At 34.7% G+C, this 19,940-nt stretch overlaps 3 protein-coding genes across 16 annotated transcripts in view; all 3 read left to right on the forward strand.

Moving 5' to 3' along the window:
* The window catches only part of ddrgk1 (DDRGK domain containing 1), a 15,237-nt gene extending 10,907 nt beyond the window's left edge, over positions 1 to 4,330 (forward strand). The window contains 3 exon segments of the mRNA NM_200293.2: positions 1,285 to 1,341; positions 1,428 to 1,476; positions 3,864 to 4,330. Coding sequence (NP_956587.2) covers positions 1,285 to 1,341; positions 1,428 to 1,476; positions 3,864 to 4,024 — 267 coding nt within the window. The 3' untranslated portion in view covers positions 4,025 to 4,330.
* dnm1a (dynamin 1a) overlaps positions 1 to 19,940 on the forward strand; it is a 582,590-nt gene that overhangs the window by 239,703 nt on the left and 322,947 nt on the right. The window lies entirely within an intron of this gene.
* Positions 7,597 to 18,573, forward strand: LOC101884896 (transmembrane protein 127). 13 transcript variants are annotated; one of them, XR_015490797.1, is made up of 7 exons: positions 7,597 to 7,861; positions 9,910 to 9,967; positions 10,210 to 10,385; positions 12,745 to 12,906; positions 12,995 to 13,480; positions 15,519 to 16,034; positions 16,326 to 16,916. XR_015490797.1 is itself a non-coding variant. In XM_087253270.1 (6 exons), the coding sequence occupies exons 3-5, from the start codon at positions 10,211 to 10,213 to the stop codon at positions 13,273 to 13,275; spliced, it is 618 nt and encodes a 205-aa protein (XP_087109396.1). In that variant the 5' UTR covers positions 7,597 to 7,861; positions 9,910 to 9,967; position 10,210; the 3' UTR covers positions 13,276 to 13,289; positions 18,093 to 18,573. The 13 variants fall into 13 exon arrangements, 2 of the variants coding, with proteins under 2 accessions (XP_087109396.1, XP_087109397.1); XR_015490801.1 differs by having other exon boundaries at positions 12,995 to 13,417; positions 15,607 to 16,034; XR_015490802.1 differs by having other exon boundaries at positions 12,995 to 13,409; positions 15,602 to 16,034.

Genomic DNA, 19,940 nt, shown 5'->3' on the forward strand with positions numbered 1-19,940 from the left:
GTAACACATAACTCACTTATGCATTCAGGTTAAACTGTTGCATTTATGTTTTGTGCATAAAAAATGTTATCATTGTAGTAATACCAATGTATTATTAAAATATGTTTAATGCATTAATTATATCCTGTGATGCACCTTTAATTGCATTGCATCGTTTAATAAAGAAAACATGTTCTCCCTGCCTTCGCGTGGGTTTCCTCCGGGTGCTCCAGTTTCCCCCACAGTCCAAACACATGTGGTACAGGTGAATTGGGTAGGCTAAATTGTCCGTAGTGTATGAGTGTGTGAATGTTTCCCAGAGATGGGTTGCGGCTGGAAGGGCATCCACTGCGTAAAAAATTGCTGGATAAGTTGGCGGTTCATTTTGCTGTGGCGACCCCGGATTAATAAAGGGACTAAGCCGACAAGAATATGAATGAATGAATGTGTAAAATTAGTTTGATTAATGTAGTGGCTATATATTATTGCAATATTTTTAATGCATTAATCATATCCTGTAATGCACTTTTAAGATGCATTGCATGATCTTATGAATAAAACATTTATTTATTGTCACAACTTTTAATAGATACATGCATTTACTAATATAACAAGGAATATGCAAATATAATATTGCTCTCATTTATTTATGAAAATGTTTAATTTAATGCATATATTTTGAATACCCTAATAATGCATTAAACATAGTTCTAGTAGTGTTGTATAATGATAATGGTGTACTGTTTACTAAACTAAAACCATACAAAATGCATTGCTTGAAATCAAATAAATAGAAAATAGAATATAAATGAACTTATTTCCACCAGTTGACAGATAATATTTCTCATTTTTGTTTCTTCAATCTTTATTTACTAAAATAACTACATTTTAAATCAGAAATAAAATGAAGAAAACTAATAATAACAAAAAACACAATACAAACTCAGAATGGTCTGTTTTATTCTGTTAACTTAAAACTCTAAAAGTAAAACAATATTAACTGAATTAAAATAAAATAAATAAAAGAGAAAAGTTACTCATAATTGTCTGTTTTTTTTTTACTGAAATTAAGAGCATAAAAATTTAATAAAACAAACTAATATTTCAGCTAGTTGCCAAGCAATAATTGTCCTTTTCTGTTTGTTATGCCTTGATATATTCAAATTACTACAGTTCATTATTTTAATGAATTAATATATCATTATTATTTAAATACGAGGGAAAAATACATTTACTTGTGATGCACTTGATTACAAATTGAACAATTTTTAATTAAAATAAATTTTTTTTGTGTGTTTTGTTCAGAAATCCAAAGTGGTTTTGCTGGAGGATCTGGCGTGTCAGTTCGGCTTGCGCACACAGGTCAGATATCATAGCAAATCAGACACCACAACATCCAAACCAGCGCCTTTAGTTATTCATTTTTAATATGTGTGTCTTTATTTCAGGATGCTATTGCAAGACTTCAGGACTTGATAGCTGATGGTTCCCTTACAGGTGCGTGTGTGTATGTGTATGTATCTGTGTGTGTGTGCTTTTGTCTGTGTGTGTGTCTATGTACTTGTGTGTAAGTACATGACAAAATTAGTCTGTAATAGAATCTGTTGGATTACACATCTATGGTCATGTAATCGGACTACTTTTGGATTACATTTAGATTACTTTTGAACTGTAATCAATTACTGATTACAAATTACATGGCAAAATTAATCGGTAATATAATCTGTTGGATAACACATGTATGGTAATGTAATCTGATGACTATTAGATTAAGTTTAGATTACTTTTGAACTTTAATCAGTTACTGATTACAAAGTACATGACACAATTAGTAATCAGTAATATAATCTGTTGGATTACGCATTTATAGTAATGTAATCTGACTATTTTCAGATTATATTTAGATTACATTTGACATGTAATCAATTACTCATTACAAATTACGTGACAAAATTAGTCGGTAATATAATCTATTGGATTATGGTAATGTAATCTGATTACTTTTGGATTACATTTAGATTATTTTTGAACTGTTATCAATTACTGATTACAAATTACATGACAAAATTAGTAATATAATCTGTTGAATTACACATTCATGATGATGTAATCTGACTACTTTTGGATTACATTTAGATAACTTTTGAACTGTAATTACTGATTGAAAATTTCATATCATTATTAGTAATCAGAAACATAATCTGTTAGATTACACATTTATGGTAATGTAATCGGACAACTTTTGGATTACATTTACAATTATTTTAAATGGTAATCAATTACTGATTACAAAGTACATGACAATTTATCGGAAATATAATCTGTTGGATTACACATTCATGGTAATGTAATCTGACTACTTTTGGATTACATTTAGATTACTTTTGAACTGTAATCAATTGCTGATTACAAATTACATGACAAAATTAGTCAGTAATACAATCTGTTGTCTTACACATTTGTGGTAATGTAATCTGACTACCTTTGGGTTACATTTTAGATTACTTTTGAAATGTAATCTGTTACCTATTTCATTACAAAATTAGTTGTTAATATAACCTGTTGAATTGCACATTTCTAGTAATGTAATCCGACTTTTAGGGTTATGTAATCTGACTATATTTTGGATTACATTTAGATTACTTTTGAACTGTAATCAATAACTAATTACAAATTACATGACAAAATTAGTAGTATAATCTGTTGGATTACACATTTATGGCAATGTAATCTGATGATTACTGGATTACGTTTAGATTACTTTTGAACCGTAATCAATTGCTGATTACAATTTACATGACAAAATTAGTTATCAATTGTATAATCTGTTGTATTGTACATTTATGGTAATGTAATCTTATTACTTGCGGATTATATTTAGATTACCTTTGAACTGTAATCAATAAATGATTACGAATTTCATGACAAAATTAGTTGGTAAAATAATATGTTGGGTTATGGTAATGTAATCTGATTACTTTTAAATTACATTTAGATTAGATTATTTTTGAACTGTAATCAATTACTGATTACAAATTACCTGAAAAAATTAGTTGGTAATATAATCTGTTGGATTACACATTTGTGCTAATGTAATCAGACTACTTTTGGATTACTTTTAGATTACTTTTGAACTGTAATTAGCCATTACAAGTTTTATGACATTATTAGTAGTCAGTAATATAATGTTTTGGATTACACATTTATGGTAATGTAATCTGATTACTTTTGGATTACATTTAGAATTCTTTTAAATGGTAATCAATTACTGATTACAAATTAAGTGACAAAATTGGTTGGTAATATAATCTGCTGGATTACTCATCTGTGGTCATGTAATCGGACTACTTTTGGATTACATTTACATTACTTTTGAACTGTAATCAATTACTGATTACAAATTACATGACCAAACTAGTCGGTAATATAATCTCTTGGATTACACATTTGTGATAATGTAATCCTACTACTTTTGGATTACATTTTGATTACTTTTAAACTGTAATCAATTACTGATTACAAATTACATGACAAAATTAGTAATATAATCTGTTAGATAACACATTTATGGTAATGTAATCTCATTACTTATGGATTACATTTAGATTACTTTAAATTATATTCAGTTACTGATTCCAAATTACATGACAAGTTTAGTAGTCAGAAATATAATCTTAATAAAATAATTTAAAGTAATGCAATCTACAAAAAATATAAAATACTTTTGTGCTAACCTTTATTTGAGGTCACATATTGAATAAAATATATATAAAATATCATAATATATAAAATATCTCTGTTTTTATTTACATTGATCTGGCCATGAAATATCCAGGATGTGGCAATAAATGACCAAACTGAAAGCCTGTGGTGTGTTTCTGCAGGAGTGATCGATGACCGAGGGAAGTTTATTTTCATCACGCCGGAGGAGCTGAACGCTGTGGCTCAGTTCATTAAGCAGAGAGGAAGAGTTTCCATCTCTGAACTCGCGCAAGCCAGCAACACACTCATAAACCTCACGCCGGACATACACAGCAGCGCATGACCTACACCACTATTCACCACAGTAAACTCTTCTGACAAGGACTTGTAAATAAAGTGCGTTGTACTATGGGTCTGCTTGATTCTGATTGGCTGATGGTCACTCTAAGGTGTTTGGTTATTGTTATATAAATGAACAGTTAAAGTAGTTCCAGCAGGTTTTGAGCAGCTCCATATCACTCCACTATGCTGGAATAGTTGGCGGTTCATTCCGCTGTGGTGACCCTTGAAGAATAAAGGGACTAAGCCAAAGGACAATTATTATATGAAATAAATATACATTTTTAGATTCCATCCAAACTAATAGAAATCAGACTCTCTTTGTCCTCGCTCTGCTAAACAGCACTTTGGAAATATTTAAAAATAATAAAATAACTTCAACGTGAGGATCAAAAATAATTTTGTCTTCAGTCGTTTTTATGCACAACAAACAGCAATAAAAGTCTTGCATATTTATTGGTCAGACACTGAAGAAATCAAAACATCTCGTTTCTTTTTAATTGTGATATGCTGTCAAATAAAAAGACAAACGGCTCAAAAAACTACTGCTGGATTTATTGTAATGAAAGTTGAAACCGTTTTATGGTTTACTTTCCATTTACACATGTTTCCCTCAACTAGTTGGTCATCTTTATTACAGTTCTCCAGAGAAACGGACAGCTTGTGTATGGAAAACATGTTTATTTCGGGGCAGGACTGATAATTGTTTGCTTGTGACACTCGTTTCTGGATTTCCCTGACGTGCTGTTTTGTTGTATCTGCATATACAGCCAGAGAATACATTAGAATGAATAAATACATGCAAATATTAAGATGTATTTAAACTGCATGCTCAATCTATAAAATAATAAAATGATGGACAAATAAAAATATTATACAGTCATAGTTTTATTTTCCTTTTTTAATTTTTTTTTTACTAAACGACAGCAAATATACAATTTAAACATGCAACATCAAAAAAATACAAATGTAATTAATAACATAAAATAAATTACAAACATTAAATAAATAGACAATTCAATATAGAGATCTTTACAATGATATTATTATTAACCTATTCAACTAACAACAAGCTTTCTAGTCAATAACTTCAGCTCCTTTGCCACTATAATTGTATTTTGACATTTTTCGCTATTAATATATTGAAGTGATTCTATATACAGTTGAAGTCAGAATTATTAGCTCCCCTGAATTATTAGCCCTCGTTTATTTCTGCTTCACGAAGAGAAGATTTCTTCAACACATTTCTAATCATAATAGTGTTAATAACTCATCTCTAATAACTGATTTATTTTCTCTTGAACATGAAAACAGTAACTAATATTTTACTAGATATTTTTCAAGACACTTCTAAACAGCTTAAAGTGACATTTAAAGGCTTCACTAGGATAATAAGGTGAACTAGGTAGGTTAGGGTAATTAGGCAAGTTATTGTATGATGATGGTTTGTTCTGTAGACAGTCGGGGGGAAAATATCTTAAAGAGGCTAATAATTTTGACCTGAAAATGGTTCATAAAAAATTAAAAACTGCTTCTATTCTAACCAAAATAAAACAAATAAGACTTTCTCCAGAAGAAAAAAATATTATCAGACATACTGTGCAAATTTCCTTGCTCTGTTAAACATCATTTGGAAAATATTTTAAAAAGAAGAAAAAAATCAAAGGGGGTGAATAATTCTGACTTCAACTGTACAAATGAAAATCTATAATAGCAACCTTTAAACAAGGTTTAGAGTTATTTAATCTGCATTTATGAACATGAAATTTACCAAATAAAATTAAAAGATTCAGTATAAATTCCACGGATAAATTGTTTGACGCAAAATAAAAAATAACATCTTTGGGGGTCAAATTACAACTAGAACTAGATTTTTTTTTTGACATACAATGATAGATTTTCCCAAAAAGTTATTGAATATTCACATTCATAAAAAAGATGAATTATAGACTCTGGGTGATGTAAACGGAATGAACAGTTTCCATCAGTCTGCGCAAATTTAGTTAATGTGTAATTGCTAACATAAATGTTGTGTAACATTTTTAAATGTAGTTCCCTGTGTTTATTACCTATGCAGAAATGAAAAGGAGTCAACCAAGCTTTTTTCCACACAATATCTTGGAAATATTTCAAAATAATTTTCCTCTAGGTTTTTAAAAAAAATATTAATCTAATAACCTTGTTTGTACATTTTTTACAACAAAAGTCTACCCCATTTAAGTTACGTGCAGGATCGATTCTATTAGTATTATACAGTCATAGCTGAAAGTTGAAAGCCGGTTTAGATGTGATCGTTAATAGACAAATAAAACCAACTTCGATAAATATACACAACTCAAAATACATAACTTGCTCTGTTAACTCTGTTGTAGTAATTTCTAGGTTAATATTTATTAACATAAATGTGTTTTTAATGTTTAGTTTCCAGTTTTTATTTCTTTATTCCTTATAAGCGCGGTCATTTTACAATAAAGAAATAGTAGGACTGACGAAAGCATCCATTCCTGGTCATTATTATTTTACTATAATAACAATAATAATATATTAGTTAAAGAAGTCTACCCCCGCTACCCACATTAAAAAAGAATTTATAGTAAATACTAGTGTTTTCTAACCTTACACTTTATATATTATAGTATTTAGAACAATTTGTTAAGGAATGCTGCAGCATATTGTAGTATTATCGGTAGTTAACTGATAAATTGTAATAAACACCGTAGTATACTTCAGTTTTACAGCAGTAAACTGGTGTATTGTAGTGTAATATACCCTATAGTTGTTAAAAATGACATAATTGGGTCATTTGTTTATATTACTGTTGTTTTTGTTAGTAGAATCACCACAAGAGATCAACTACTATAATAATATTTATTATTATTATTTAACCACTAGCAGTATATTTGCACAAAACTAAATTATGTCCTGTAGGATTTAAGTGTTTTCATATATACAGTTGCGGTCAGAAGTATTAGCCCCCCTTTGAATTTGTTTTTCTTTTTTAAATATTTTCCAAATGATGTTTAACAGAGCAAGGAAATTTTCACAGTATGTCTGATAATATTTTTTCTTCTGGAGAAAGTCTTGTTTGTTTTGTTTCGGCTAGAATAAAAGCAGTTTTTAATTTTTTAAACACCATTTTAAGGTCAATATTATTAGCCACTTTAAGCTATATATTTTTTGATAGTCTATAGAACAAACCATCATTATACAATAACTTGTCTAATTACTCTAACCTGCCTAGTTACCCTAATTAACCTAGTTAAATCTTTAAATGTCACTTTAAGCTGTATAGAAGTGTCTTGAAGAATATCTAGTCTAATATTATTTACTGTCATCATGACAAAGATAAAATAAATCAGTTATTAGAGATGAGTTATTAACACTATTATGATTAGTAATGTGTTGAAGGAAATATTCAATATTATTTCTAAGTACGATTTAATATTTATATTAACATTTAGAGATTATTTTCCATGGTCCATTGTGAGTCTGTAAACATAAGCGTCTTTGTGTCATTTGTTAGTCAAGCCTCTAGAGGGCGCTGTGTTTATATGAGCAGGGCTGCGCATGCGCGGTGTGCTTTGTGTACTTTCATATTGCTTCGGTTCATCCGAGCTCAGTTTATTCCGCATTTTAAACGGCAGAGATGAGCTTTTACTTACTGTAGATTCAATAAACGTCGAGCGTGTTTTACATGCTGGCAGACTGACCGTCTTTATTCTGCTCCAGGATGACACGAGCAGATTATCGACGCTTTGTTCAGCGCGGAGAATGTCTGAATGTATGATCGAGTGTCAAATAACATCGCTCATAAGCTGCGGATGACTCTTCGACTGTACAGGTGAGAAACGTCTTTTTCATCCAGTGACGTCACCCTGAACTCCGACTGGACGTGTTGTTATTTACCTTTTAATACAGTCTGTGGTGTTTACAGACCTTGTTTGTTTTGTATTTAGAGCTTGTTTATGTTTTGCCGTTCTCAAATGATTATTAGTAATACTTTTAATAATTAGACACTCAAGTTACAGCGAGTTGTCACATGGTCTGTATGTAAGGTCAGATTGTCACGTGTGTTTCATGCTTATTTTAATGACATTTTTCATCATTTGTATTTAAAAACCACAACGTATGTAAATGAAATGTATATATGTAAAGTGCAATGTTTTTGAAGCTTCTTTAAGATTTGTCAGCCCTACATATAAATACTATAGCAATTAAATGTATAACACTATAGTGTAGTATATGCATTATACTGTGTCTATTATGGTTTTAAAACTCATTTGTTAATGAGTGCTCAAAGATACTGTAGTATACTTTAGTTTTTTTCTACAGTAAACTGTGGCGTATTGTAGTATAATATATTCTATAGTTGTAGAAAACTACTGTTTTGGATAATTTTTTATATTACTTTAGTTGTTGTGTTACCATAGCAACTGTAGAATCACCACAGCATATCAATTACTGTAAATGTGTTACCATAGCAACTGTAGAATCACCACAGCATATCAATTACTGTAAATGTGTTACCATAGCAACTACAGAATCACAACAACATATCAATAACTGTATTTGTGTTACCATAGCAACTACGGAATCACAACAACATATCAGTTGCTGTAGTTGTGTTACCATAGCAACTGTAGAATCACCACAACATATCAATTACTGTATTTGTGTTACCATAGCAACTACAGAATCACAACAACATATCAGTTGCTGTAGTTGTGTTACCATAGCAACTGTAGAATCACAACAACATATCAATTACTGTATATGTGTTACCATAGCAACTGTAGAATACCACAACATATCAATTACTGTAGTTGTGTTACCATAGCAACTGTAGAATCACCACAACATATCAATTGCTGTAGTTGTGTTACCATAGCAACTGTATAATCATCACAACATAGCATTTGCTGTATTTGTGTTACCATAGCAACTGTATAATCATCACAACATAGCAATTGCTGTATTTGTGTTACCATAGCAACTGTAGAATCACAACAACATATCAATTACTGTATTTGTGTTACCATAGCAACTGTAGAATCACCACAACATATCAATTAATGTATTTGTGTTACCATGGCATCTACAGAATTAACACCAACATATCAATTACTTTAGTTGTGTTACCATAGCAACTGTAGAATCACCACAACATATCAATTGCTGTACTTGTGTTTCCATAGCAACTGGGGAATCATCACAACATATCAATTACTGTATTTGTGTTACCATAGCAACTACAGAATCTCCACAACATATCAATTGCTGTAGTTGTTGTTACTATAGCAACTGTAGAATAATCACAACATAGCAATTACTGTAGTTGTGTTACTATAGCAACTGTAGAATCACCACAATATTTATATTACTGTAGTTTTTGTGTTACTATAGCAACTGTAGATTCACCACAACAGATCGATTTCTATAGTTGCTCTGTTACTATTGCAACTGTAGAATTCCCGCAACAGATCAGTTACTATAGTTGTTGTGTTACCATAGCAACCATAGAATTATCATAGCCAATCAAATGCTATTATTGCTCTGTTACCATAGCAACTCTAGAATCACCATAACAGATCAATTACTATAGTTTTTGTTACCATAGCAGCTGTAGAATTCCCGCAGTGGATCAGTTACTATAGCTTTTGCGTTACCATAGCAACTATAGAATCACCACAACAGGTCAGTTATTATAGTTGTTATGTTACCATAGCAACTGTAGAATCACCACAACAATCCAATTACTTTACTGTAGTGTGGGTCAAAAACACATGCTATTATAGTGTTTTTTTTCATGTTGGCCTGTTTAGATGTGTTGTGTGTGACAGTCATAGGTCTGGATTGTAAAATCACTGTTGTATCATTTCTTTGTTCCAGAATTACTGTGTTTATGAGCAACCCTAAAAGCTGAAAGTGTGCAGAAGCAGTGTATAAGGTGAGACATGTATATGACCATATTGGTAAATGAAACACATTTCAATATTTAGTTTTTTCTGTGATTATACATTGCTGATGGCTTGAATAACTATTATTTTTTAAAGTTTGGGGTGATTTTGCTAGGGAGTTGTGCATCAGCATGAAATATATGTAAAAATGATATATTATGCAGCTCTAGTGTGTATGTTTGTATTAAACTGAAGGTCTGTTCTCTCTGGTTTGCATGTGTTGTGAGGTCAGCATGACCCTGGCGATGACCCCTGCGGCCGTGTGCCAATGCTTCACTCTGGTGTCGCTCTGCACCTCCATCGCAGACCCCAACTGGATCCAGATCCAGAACCGCACTGATGCAAACAACAAGCTGATGTACGGTGTGGCCTTCACACTGCACGCCTACCAGAACCGCACAGACACAGGTGTGTTTGCTGCATCATTCAGCCTGTTTACACTTCAAGGCACAAAATGTCAGATTTTGTTCTTTATAATATCTAAAACAAACACTAGAATGGTGTTAAATATTTTATATACGCACTTATATTACCTCAAATGTATGTAAGAATGTTCAATTTTAACTAGTAAGTCTATTAGTTAAAGAAGTCTACCCCCGCTACCCACATTAAAAAATAATTTATAGTAAATACTAGTGTTTTCTAACCTTACACTTTATATATTATAGTATTTAGAACAATTTGTTAAGGAATGCTGCTGCATATTGTAGTATTATCGGTAGTTAACTGATAAATTGTAATAAACACCGTAGTATACTTCAGTTTTACAGCAGTAAACTGGTGTATTGTAGTGTAATATACCCTATAGTTGTTAAAAATGACATAATTGGGTCATTTGTTTATATTACTGAAGTTTTTGTTTGTAGAATCGCCACAAGAGATCAATTACTATACTTGTTGTGTTACCATAGCAACAATAGAGTCACCACAACAGATCAGTTACTATAGTTGTTGTGTTACCATAGCAACTGTAGAATCACCACAACATATCAATTACTATAGCTGTTGTGTTACTATAGCAACTGTAGAATCATCACAACAGATCAGTTACTATAGTTGTTGTGTTACTATAGCAACTGTAGAATCACCACAACGGATCAATTACTATAGCTGTTGTGTTACTATAGCAACTGTAGAATCATCACAACAGATCAATTAGTATAGCTGTTGTGTTACCATTGCAACTATAGAATCACCACAACAGATCACTTACTGTAGTTGTTGTTACCATAGCAACTGTAGAATCACTACAACAGATCTATTACTGTAGTTGTTGTTACCATAGCAACTGTAGAATCACTACAACAGATCTGTTACTGTAGTTGTTGTTACCATAGCAACTGTAGAATCCCCACAACAGATCAGTTAGTATAGCTGTTGTGTTACCATAGCACCTATAGAATCACCACAACAGATCACTTACTGTAGTTGTTGTGTTACCATAGCAACTATAGAATCACTACAACAGATCAAATACTAGTTGTTGTTACCATAGCAACTGTAGAATCCTCACAACAGATCAATTAGTATGGCTGTTGTGTTACCATATCAACTATAGAATCACCACAACAGATCAATTAGTATAGCTGTTGTGTTACCACAGCAACTATAGCCACACCACAACAAATAAGTTACTATAGTTGTTGTTAACATAGCAACTGTAAAATCACCACAACAGATCAATTAGTATAGATTTTGTGTTACCATAGCAACTGTAGAATCACCACAACAGATCAATTGCTAGTTTTGTTACCATAGCAACTATAAAATCACCACAACAGATCAATTGCTAGTTTTTGTTACCATAGCAACCATAAAATCACCACAACAGATCAATTGCTAGTTTTTGTTATCATAGCAACTATAAAATCACCTCAACAGATCAATTACTGTAGTTGTGTTGCCATAGCAACAGTAGAGTCACCACAGCAGATCAATTACTATAGTTTTTATTACCATAGCAACTGTAGAATCACCACAGCAGATCAATTCAAATGCTCCACTACTTTACTTTTAGCGCCACCAGCTGGACAGGAGTGTGTTTTGCCTGTCTGTCCTCACTTATTTTCTGCATTCTTTTCAACTGTGCATGTGCTCCACACTAGAGAGATAGGAAAACACACCGCATTACAAATTATTAGCAAAAACTATTTAATTTAAAGGTTTTTGTCTCTTCTAGAGCATAAATACACCATAATATGTGTGCAGATATTTGAGAATCAAGCTAAGCGTATCTGATAAACAATGCTCCAGTCAGTAATTCTGCTTTGAGAATGTGTGTTCCGTGTCAGAATGTCTGTCTCTGCTTTGATCTCTGTAACTCCGCCCACCGCCAGTTTAACCAGTAATATTTCAGCACCCCGGATTGCATTGATGATAAACAGTGTATTAACTTCAGTCCTGAAGGCTCTCGGAGTATGCAGACGCAGCTGAAGATGCGCTCTCTGGAGGACAGAAGCAGCCTCTCAAAAGACACATGGCAGATTCAGAGTTATAAAAATACACATGCGGGGGGTTTTAATTAGCAAGAAATGTAAATATCACAAACCTAAACATTAGCTGAGCCACGTACAGGGTAGGACTTAATCATTAAACACACTCTCTCCTGTTTACATTGTCAATCTGGCAACCTGCATTGGAAAAAACTCTCTCCCATGTTTTGAATTTGGACTGCAATACCTAGTTCAACCACTAGTCAATCATACATCACACATGCTGTGTCTTTATGAAGGCTCTGTGTATTGTAATCATGTGAATGCTGTTGCAGGTCCTCTCGGAGGGCTAAATGGATGGGGAATGTGGCTGCTGTATGTGCTGACCGCTCTCTGCTACAGCGCCGTCCTGTTGTCCAGCTCTTCGTTTCTGCTGGATTTCCTCAAAGCTGCGGTCAGTCAATCCAGACTGATTACAACACTGCACGTCTCTACAGGTGCGCTCAATACACCTTCCACAATTAACTAAACAATAAACTGTACTTGCTTATTTCCTAGCATACACTTTCTCTCATTTCTTTTTAGCACTGAACTGTGGGGCGGTGGTGGGTGTGTGTGTGGCCTGTGTGTGTGTGATCAAACACAATCTGCAGCGAGGGAAGCACGTCTCGCTGTTAAACCGCACTGAAGGCAGTCCAGAACTCTCCGTGTCTCTTGGAGAAAGTCTTTATATCCAGATCCTGGGCCTGCTTTTCTCTGTACTGGCGTGTGTTTCTGCGCTGCGGCCGAGAGCTCAGCCCATAAGACTGCATGCAGAGGGAGCCGACAGCGATACGGAGCCTCTGATTGGAGGAGCCGAGGAGTAAACAAACAGGTTCATGTATGTTCGATAGCTGTGTTTCCATCCTCTATTTTCATGCACATTTTGGATTATTGCATTAAGAAATTGTTTGATGTAAGGGAGGCGCAGTGGCTCAGTGGTTAGCACTGTGGCCTAACAGCAAGAAGGTTACTGGTTCGAGCCTCGGCTGGGTCAGTTGTCGTTTCTGTGTGGAGTTGGAGGTGGTTGATGTGGGGTGTTGATGTGGGTTTCCTGCGGGTTCCCCCACAGTCCAAACACATGCACCATAGGGGAATTGACGATCTAAATTGGTTATTGTGCATGTGTGTGAATGAGTGTGTATGAGTGTTTCCCAGTGATGGGTTGCAGCTGGAAGGACATCCGACTCCTGATAAATAAGGTACCTTCTTGCTGTGAGGCTACAGTGCTAAATACTGACCCACAGTGTTGCCCTATTGTGTTTTCAATTCAAATGAGTTAGGAAATCTCCACTGTAAAAATGCTGGGTTGTTGTAACCCAACACTGGGTCAAATATGGTCAAACCCAACCATTGGATTACAAAAAAGTAACATAAATTAAATTTAAAAAATTAACCCAATGTTGAGTTTGTTAATATTCGACCCAATGTTGCATTAGGACAACCCAGCAGATTTAACAAGATCAGTTCCGGTCAATAACAGAGTAAAAATACATCAATTATTAAACTAAATAAAACTATATTATTAAATAATTAATAAAACTATATTATTAATTGAACTCATTCATTTTCATCAATCATTTTCTTTTCAGCTTAGTCCCTTTATTAATCTGGGGTCGCCACAATGGAATGAATCGCCAACTTATCCAGCATATGTTTTACGCAGTGGATGCCCTTCCAACTGCAACCCATCACTGGGAAACACCCATACACTCCCATTCACACACACATACACTACGGCCAATTTCGCTTACCCAATTCCCCTATAGCAGTGGTGGGCAAACTTTTTAGACCTGAGGGCCACATCAAGTTTTGCAAACCAGGTGAAGGGCCGCGTGTCAAATTCTTTAAAAAAATAACTTTTATTTATAATGGCAAAACAGATTATTTTTTATATTATTACATCAAATTTACAAGTCAAAATAATTAGCACTGCTATTTATATTTACTTATCAATAATCAATAAAATAATAAAATAAATAAAATAATCCCTTATAAAATATAAGGTCCCACTTTATATTGAGGCCTTAACTAATATGTACTTACACAGGAGTTAATAGTTTGTTACAATGTACTTATTGTGTAAATACATGTATTTACTGTGTACTTATGTTTGATTAAATACATGTATGTAATTACATCTGTAATTAACTTTTGTAATTACATTTGTAAATTCACTGTTGACCACCCCTTACAACATAACCCACCCTTAAACCTACCCATACCACCAAACCTGTCCATAACCCAACCTCTATCCCAACTCAAAAGCACCACAAGTATTCTCAAATACATTATAAGCACAGTAAGCACATTGTATTTATTTCTTGATGCAAGTACATAGTAGTTAAGGACACTTAATATCAAGTGGGACCAAATATAATAATAATAATAAAAGGAAAAGATATTGTCTGTAGAAAAAATCTCATATTAACACATTAAAAATAAATCTTAAAGTTTACTATTCAGTCAAGTTTACTATAATCTAATTTGCACTGCTATTAGAATATACAGATTAATCATAATAAAATAGTCTGGAGTCTGCTATGGCAAAAACGCGAGGCGCAACAGGCGGTTAACACGTGAGGCGCACAGGGCACATAACCAGCACGCAAAACCCTCACGGCCGCTACCTTTAAAAAGAGGCGCCTCTTAACGCATGAAGAGCGTTCGGTGTGATCAGCCCCTTAGTCTTTAAAAACAGCAATACTTTCTTGGCATATTTGACCTACCGCTTTCTGTCCGATATTGGTGAAGAAGTATTTTGTCCATTCTTCCTTAAACACACCACATTCAGAGTATTTTTTTTTCTTTTCTTTTTTGCCTGACTCATTTTCAGTCATTAACGGTCGAGTGCATTTTAATATCCCAGAGTGTGTTCTAGTTCTACTGGTTGCGCTAGCTGTACCACATGCAATACTGCCATCACATGGTGTTCACTTGTATTGCATCATTAATTTACTAATTCTGACTAATTCAAACCGTTACTCAGAAGCAGCATTTCAAAAACTCCCTCTGGGGCCGGATGAAAGTGTTCAGAAAGTGCCATAGTTTGCTCACCTCTGCCCTATAGCGCATGTGTTTGGACTGTGGGGGAAACCGGAGCACCCGGAGGAAACCCACGTCAACACGGGGAGAACATGCAACCTGACCCAGCCGAGGCTTGAACTAGCGACCTTCTTGCTGTAAGGCGAGAGCCCTACCCACTGTGCCACCGTGCTGCCCCTCAGTTTGGTATTTTAAGTCATTTTAAAGTCATTTAAGCTGAAGGATGAGTTCGAAAGGTTATTTTTTACTTACAAATTGAAGGCAGCAACACAGTTTGTATAGTGTACCATTATTAACCTAAGACAGGAAACGATTAATTCTGTTTCCAATATGTTTCCAAATGCCGATTTAACAGAGAAAGAACATTTTCACAGTATTATATTTGTTATTGTTGATAAAGTCTTATTTCTAAGGTCATTTTAAGTCATTTAAATGTTTATATCAGGTCTGGAACCAACTAAATTGGCCATAGTGTTTGTGTGTGAATGTGAGTGTGGGAGGGCTGGAAGGGCATCCGCTGCGTAAAACATATGTTGAATAAGTTGACGGTTCATTCCACTGTGGCGAAAATAAAACTATATTATAAAAACCAGGAATTATACTAGGGCTGCACGGTGGTGCAGTGGGTAACATGTTTGCCTCACAGCAAAAAGGTCTCTGGTTCTCTGGGTGCTCCGGTTTCCCCCAAAGTCCAAACACATGCTCTATAGGGGAATTGGATAAGCTAAATTGCCCATAGTGTGTGTGTGTGTACATGAGTGTGTATGGGTGTTTCCCAGTGCTGGATTGCAGCTGGAAGGGCATCGGCTGCGTAAAACATGTACTGGATAAGTTGGCGGTTCATTCCACTGTGGAAGGGACTCAGGGACTAAGCCGAAAAGAAAACAAATGAATATTAAACTAAATAAAATTATATTATTAACTTAACTAAATTATAAACGAGACATCTAATGTAACGCCAGCATGTTTAATGATCATGCACAGTGTGAAAACTAATCGTTCAAATGAGTTTCTGATCAATTTTATTACATTTTAATTCTGTTTAATTCACAGTTCTGCATCATGTGTGCTACCTCAGATCACCTTCAGTGGAATATTCACTGATATATGTATTACATATTAATATTCACTGCTGTTTCTGCACAATAATGTCTTCAATCCTCTGCACATGACCAGTTTATAGTATTTATAACATTACCTGCTTCCACAGAGAATCCTGGGTAATTTCTGTAAACACTGTATCATCATTTTTAACATGAAGGCTGAGTGAGATTTTGTTTGTTTACCTGTGTTTACTTGTGTTTACCACTTTCAGACCAAATGAAGAAATCACTGCAGTTTGTTTCAGGGGTTTGTTGAGATATTTCTGCTTTATTATTATGTATAAAATCTCCTTTTGCATTAAAAGTGAAGTGCTTTGAAATGCGCATCTTTTTATTGGATGTTTGACGTAAACTGAAACATGAAGAGAGGGCGGGACACAGAGTAGCTCCTCCCCTTTTTAAAAAACAACTAATAGCGATGTGTTTCAACTAGGGTTGTAACAATATACCGGTATGACGGTCTACCACGATTTGAACGTGCACGATTATCATACCATGAACAATTGCATATCAACGGTTTTAACCCTTAAAGACCGAGACAGCCGCCCGCGGCTAAAAATAAGTATTGCTCTTAAATGTTTAATAACTTTTGATCCGCTGATCTGATTCATACAATTCAAAGATTGGCATAAAGAAGAGAATCTCAGCTTTCCAGTGCTGTATCACATAACATTCGCGGACTTTCAGAGGCTCCGGAATCAGTGTGGTTACGTCATCAACATTTGACCACGCTGATTTGACAAAGAAACGCTCGTCACTGTGTCTCCGGACAAACCAGACATGATACATTGATGCATTGTCCCTCCTCCATGCCCAGATTGGTTCAAACTCGCTATATCACAACCAATAAGCATAGGTTTCGCTTTTGTTTGTGGACCAAGCTTTTTGAACAACACGGAATGAGAGATAGGCATACATTTATGCACGGCTAAATAAAACGCAAAAAAAAAAAGTTTTGCATGAAATAATTCTCATACTAAGTACTTTTGCATGCACAGCAGCACAGAAACATGACAAAACAGTGACACAGCAAAGACGAACTGCTGCTCTTGCTGTTTTCAAAAGACGCAAATGAAGGTGCAGCTGTTTGTCTGCATTGCAGACAACCACATCCAAATCCATATCCACAGACAACCATATCCATGCTGGCACATAAAACCTAAGGATGTTCCATATTGAATCTAGTTTCGTTATGTAACTATTTATAGTATAGTAAATATTTATATCTATTTTTACTGAGGATTTGCACCATGTTTATTTGGACTTTGACACATTATTTATTATTTTCTTATTTTTTATTTGTTCATTGTAAGTGGTGTTGTTTATAGTAACTAAAAATATATTATTTGGAAAAAGTCAAATTTGCTTCACTGTTCTATTATTTTGTAACATTTGTAACATACCGTATACCGCGAAACCGTCAAACCGTGGTATTGTTTTAGACGATTATCATACCGTGAAAAATTCATACCGTTACAACCCTAGTTTCATCACAGCTCTGCCAGTGAGAGCGGTTGAGCTCAAGCACATCAAATGAAAAGCCAATGAGAAGAAGGGGGCGGGACATGTCAGACACTAGAAAGCATTTGATTGGTCAGAAGATTTGATGAGAAACTGAAGTATGAGATGTGAAAGAAATCCTTGATCCATTCAAGCGAAGGAGACAAACTGCAAGCTTTGAATGTTTACATCAGGTTTATATCTTGTGAATTTTGGATCACACTAGCATATTGATTTCCCAAAGGCTGGCAATACTAACATCTGAAAAACTTTATTTTATTTTCACAGTACCTTTAGCATGATTTGCTGCAGTTAAATATTCATAAAATATGCATTTATTACTACAAGACTCAATCGAGAATCTTGAAAACTCAGAATCAATGTAATAGTGAAGTGTCATTACATTATTTAAGGCACTGTGAGTTAACAACCACTAACAATGAATGAGTGAATAATAAATGCACTGTTATAAAGGTATTTTCCATTCTTTGTTCATGTTGGTAAACACATAAGCAAAGGAACTGCTCAATTCTAGACGAGGTTTTCCTGAAATTATAATGTTTTTATTCTTATTTGACTATGTAAACCCCTCTGTCCCACACACATGTTGCTGAGTATTGTTTAGCTGTTGCTGTCTGTACTTAATGGGCACAAATTTTTCCCCTTTTTTATGATTTAATATTAGTATTATGGTTGTTCTGAGTGTGCCAGTTTAGGTTCAGTTCAACACACAGTTCAGATGTTTTTATTATAATGTGTTCAAAGTGTGATGTTGGGGGGTGTGTACACAGCTCGCTGTTTTAGGGGCGTGTTGCTTCACTTGAAAATTAGTTTCAACTTCCCGCCCAATGTAACAAGGGGGCGGAGCCAAGAGCTCCTCCGCTCTGTGTTTGGCAACAGACAGGCAGACAGAGAGAAGCTACATGAGTGAGAGGATCAGCATTCTGCCGTACATGTATTACTCGGACACAGACCAAGCAGAGAGTACACAATCATTTGTGTCTTTGTATAGTTTACAGCAAACTGTGTGCTAGTTTAAAGTGTCGAGCTTGTACACCGAGACTAATAACCACGCACACTGGATTAACTTTGACTGAGGCACCGGATGCGCCGCTCAGAGCCGCGACACGGCACACCAGACAATTCGCATGTTATTTAAGATGAAACTATTCAGATGTCTCTCTGTGGCGCGGCAGAAATATGAAGTGTCCCGAATCGTGTATGGGCGCCGCTGACAGCCTCCAACTTGAAGCGCCGTGCAAAATGCATGGCGTTGTGTTGCGTGACGCTGACGGCGCTTCTGGTGTGCGACCTGCAGGCAAGTTTCTTATTTCAATTCCATTGGAGCGACACTCATGTGAGGCAACACGCTCGCACTTTCAGCTGATCACAGGGAGCTTCTGTGACCGTGAAGTTTAAGGTAGACTCAATGAAAAGTACACATGTCTGCAAACCCACCTAAAGTTACAAACAATAATTCCGATTAGAGCGATCATGTGGTGAATGCTGATCTTGTGTTGAGCCCAATGAGCCTTACATCTAAAAATAGAGCGAGGGTCTTCCTTTAGTGATATCCGAGCTGAAAACGGCAGACGTGAAACAACAAACTGAGGATATGGTGACACGCAGCTGTCAATCAATATTGGTGGGCGGGGGGACTGCACTCCTACGTCAAGTTGCGGTCGCTCTGAAAACCGCTCCAATTGGTCCACTGTTTTTATGTTGTTAAATTGAAAAAAAGGACTTTGTGTGTTTATATCAGCCCAGTATGACGGTCTATACCTACACACGTCTGTCCAAACTGCTTGAAAAGTCGATTTTTCACCTATAGGTGCCCTTTAAGC

The sequence above is a fragment of the Danio rerio genome, chromosome 5 (genome assembly GCF_052040795.2).
Source record: "Danio rerio strain M-AB ecotype USA chromosome 5, GRCz13ab, whole genome shotgun sequence".
In the NCBI taxonomy this organism is placed as follows: domain Eukaryota; kingdom Metazoa; phylum Chordata; class Actinopteri; order Cypriniformes; family Danionidae; genus Danio; species Danio rerio.

Excerpts from the sequence above, each read along its gene's own strand:
- LOC101884896 (XM_087253270.1), top strand. The coding sequence starts at position 10,211 with ATGACCCTGGCGATGACCCCTGCGGCCGTGTGCCAATGCTTCACTCTG. Across the intron at positions 10,386-12,744 it reads CCAGAACCGCACAGACACAG|GTCCTCTCGGAGGGCTAAAT; the intron begins GTGTGTTTGCTG and ends ATGCTGTTGCAG. Across the intron at positions 12,907-12,994 it reads AACACTGCACGTCTCTACAG|CACTGAACTGTGGGGCGGTG; the intron begins GTGCGCTCAATA and ends ATTTCTTTTTAG.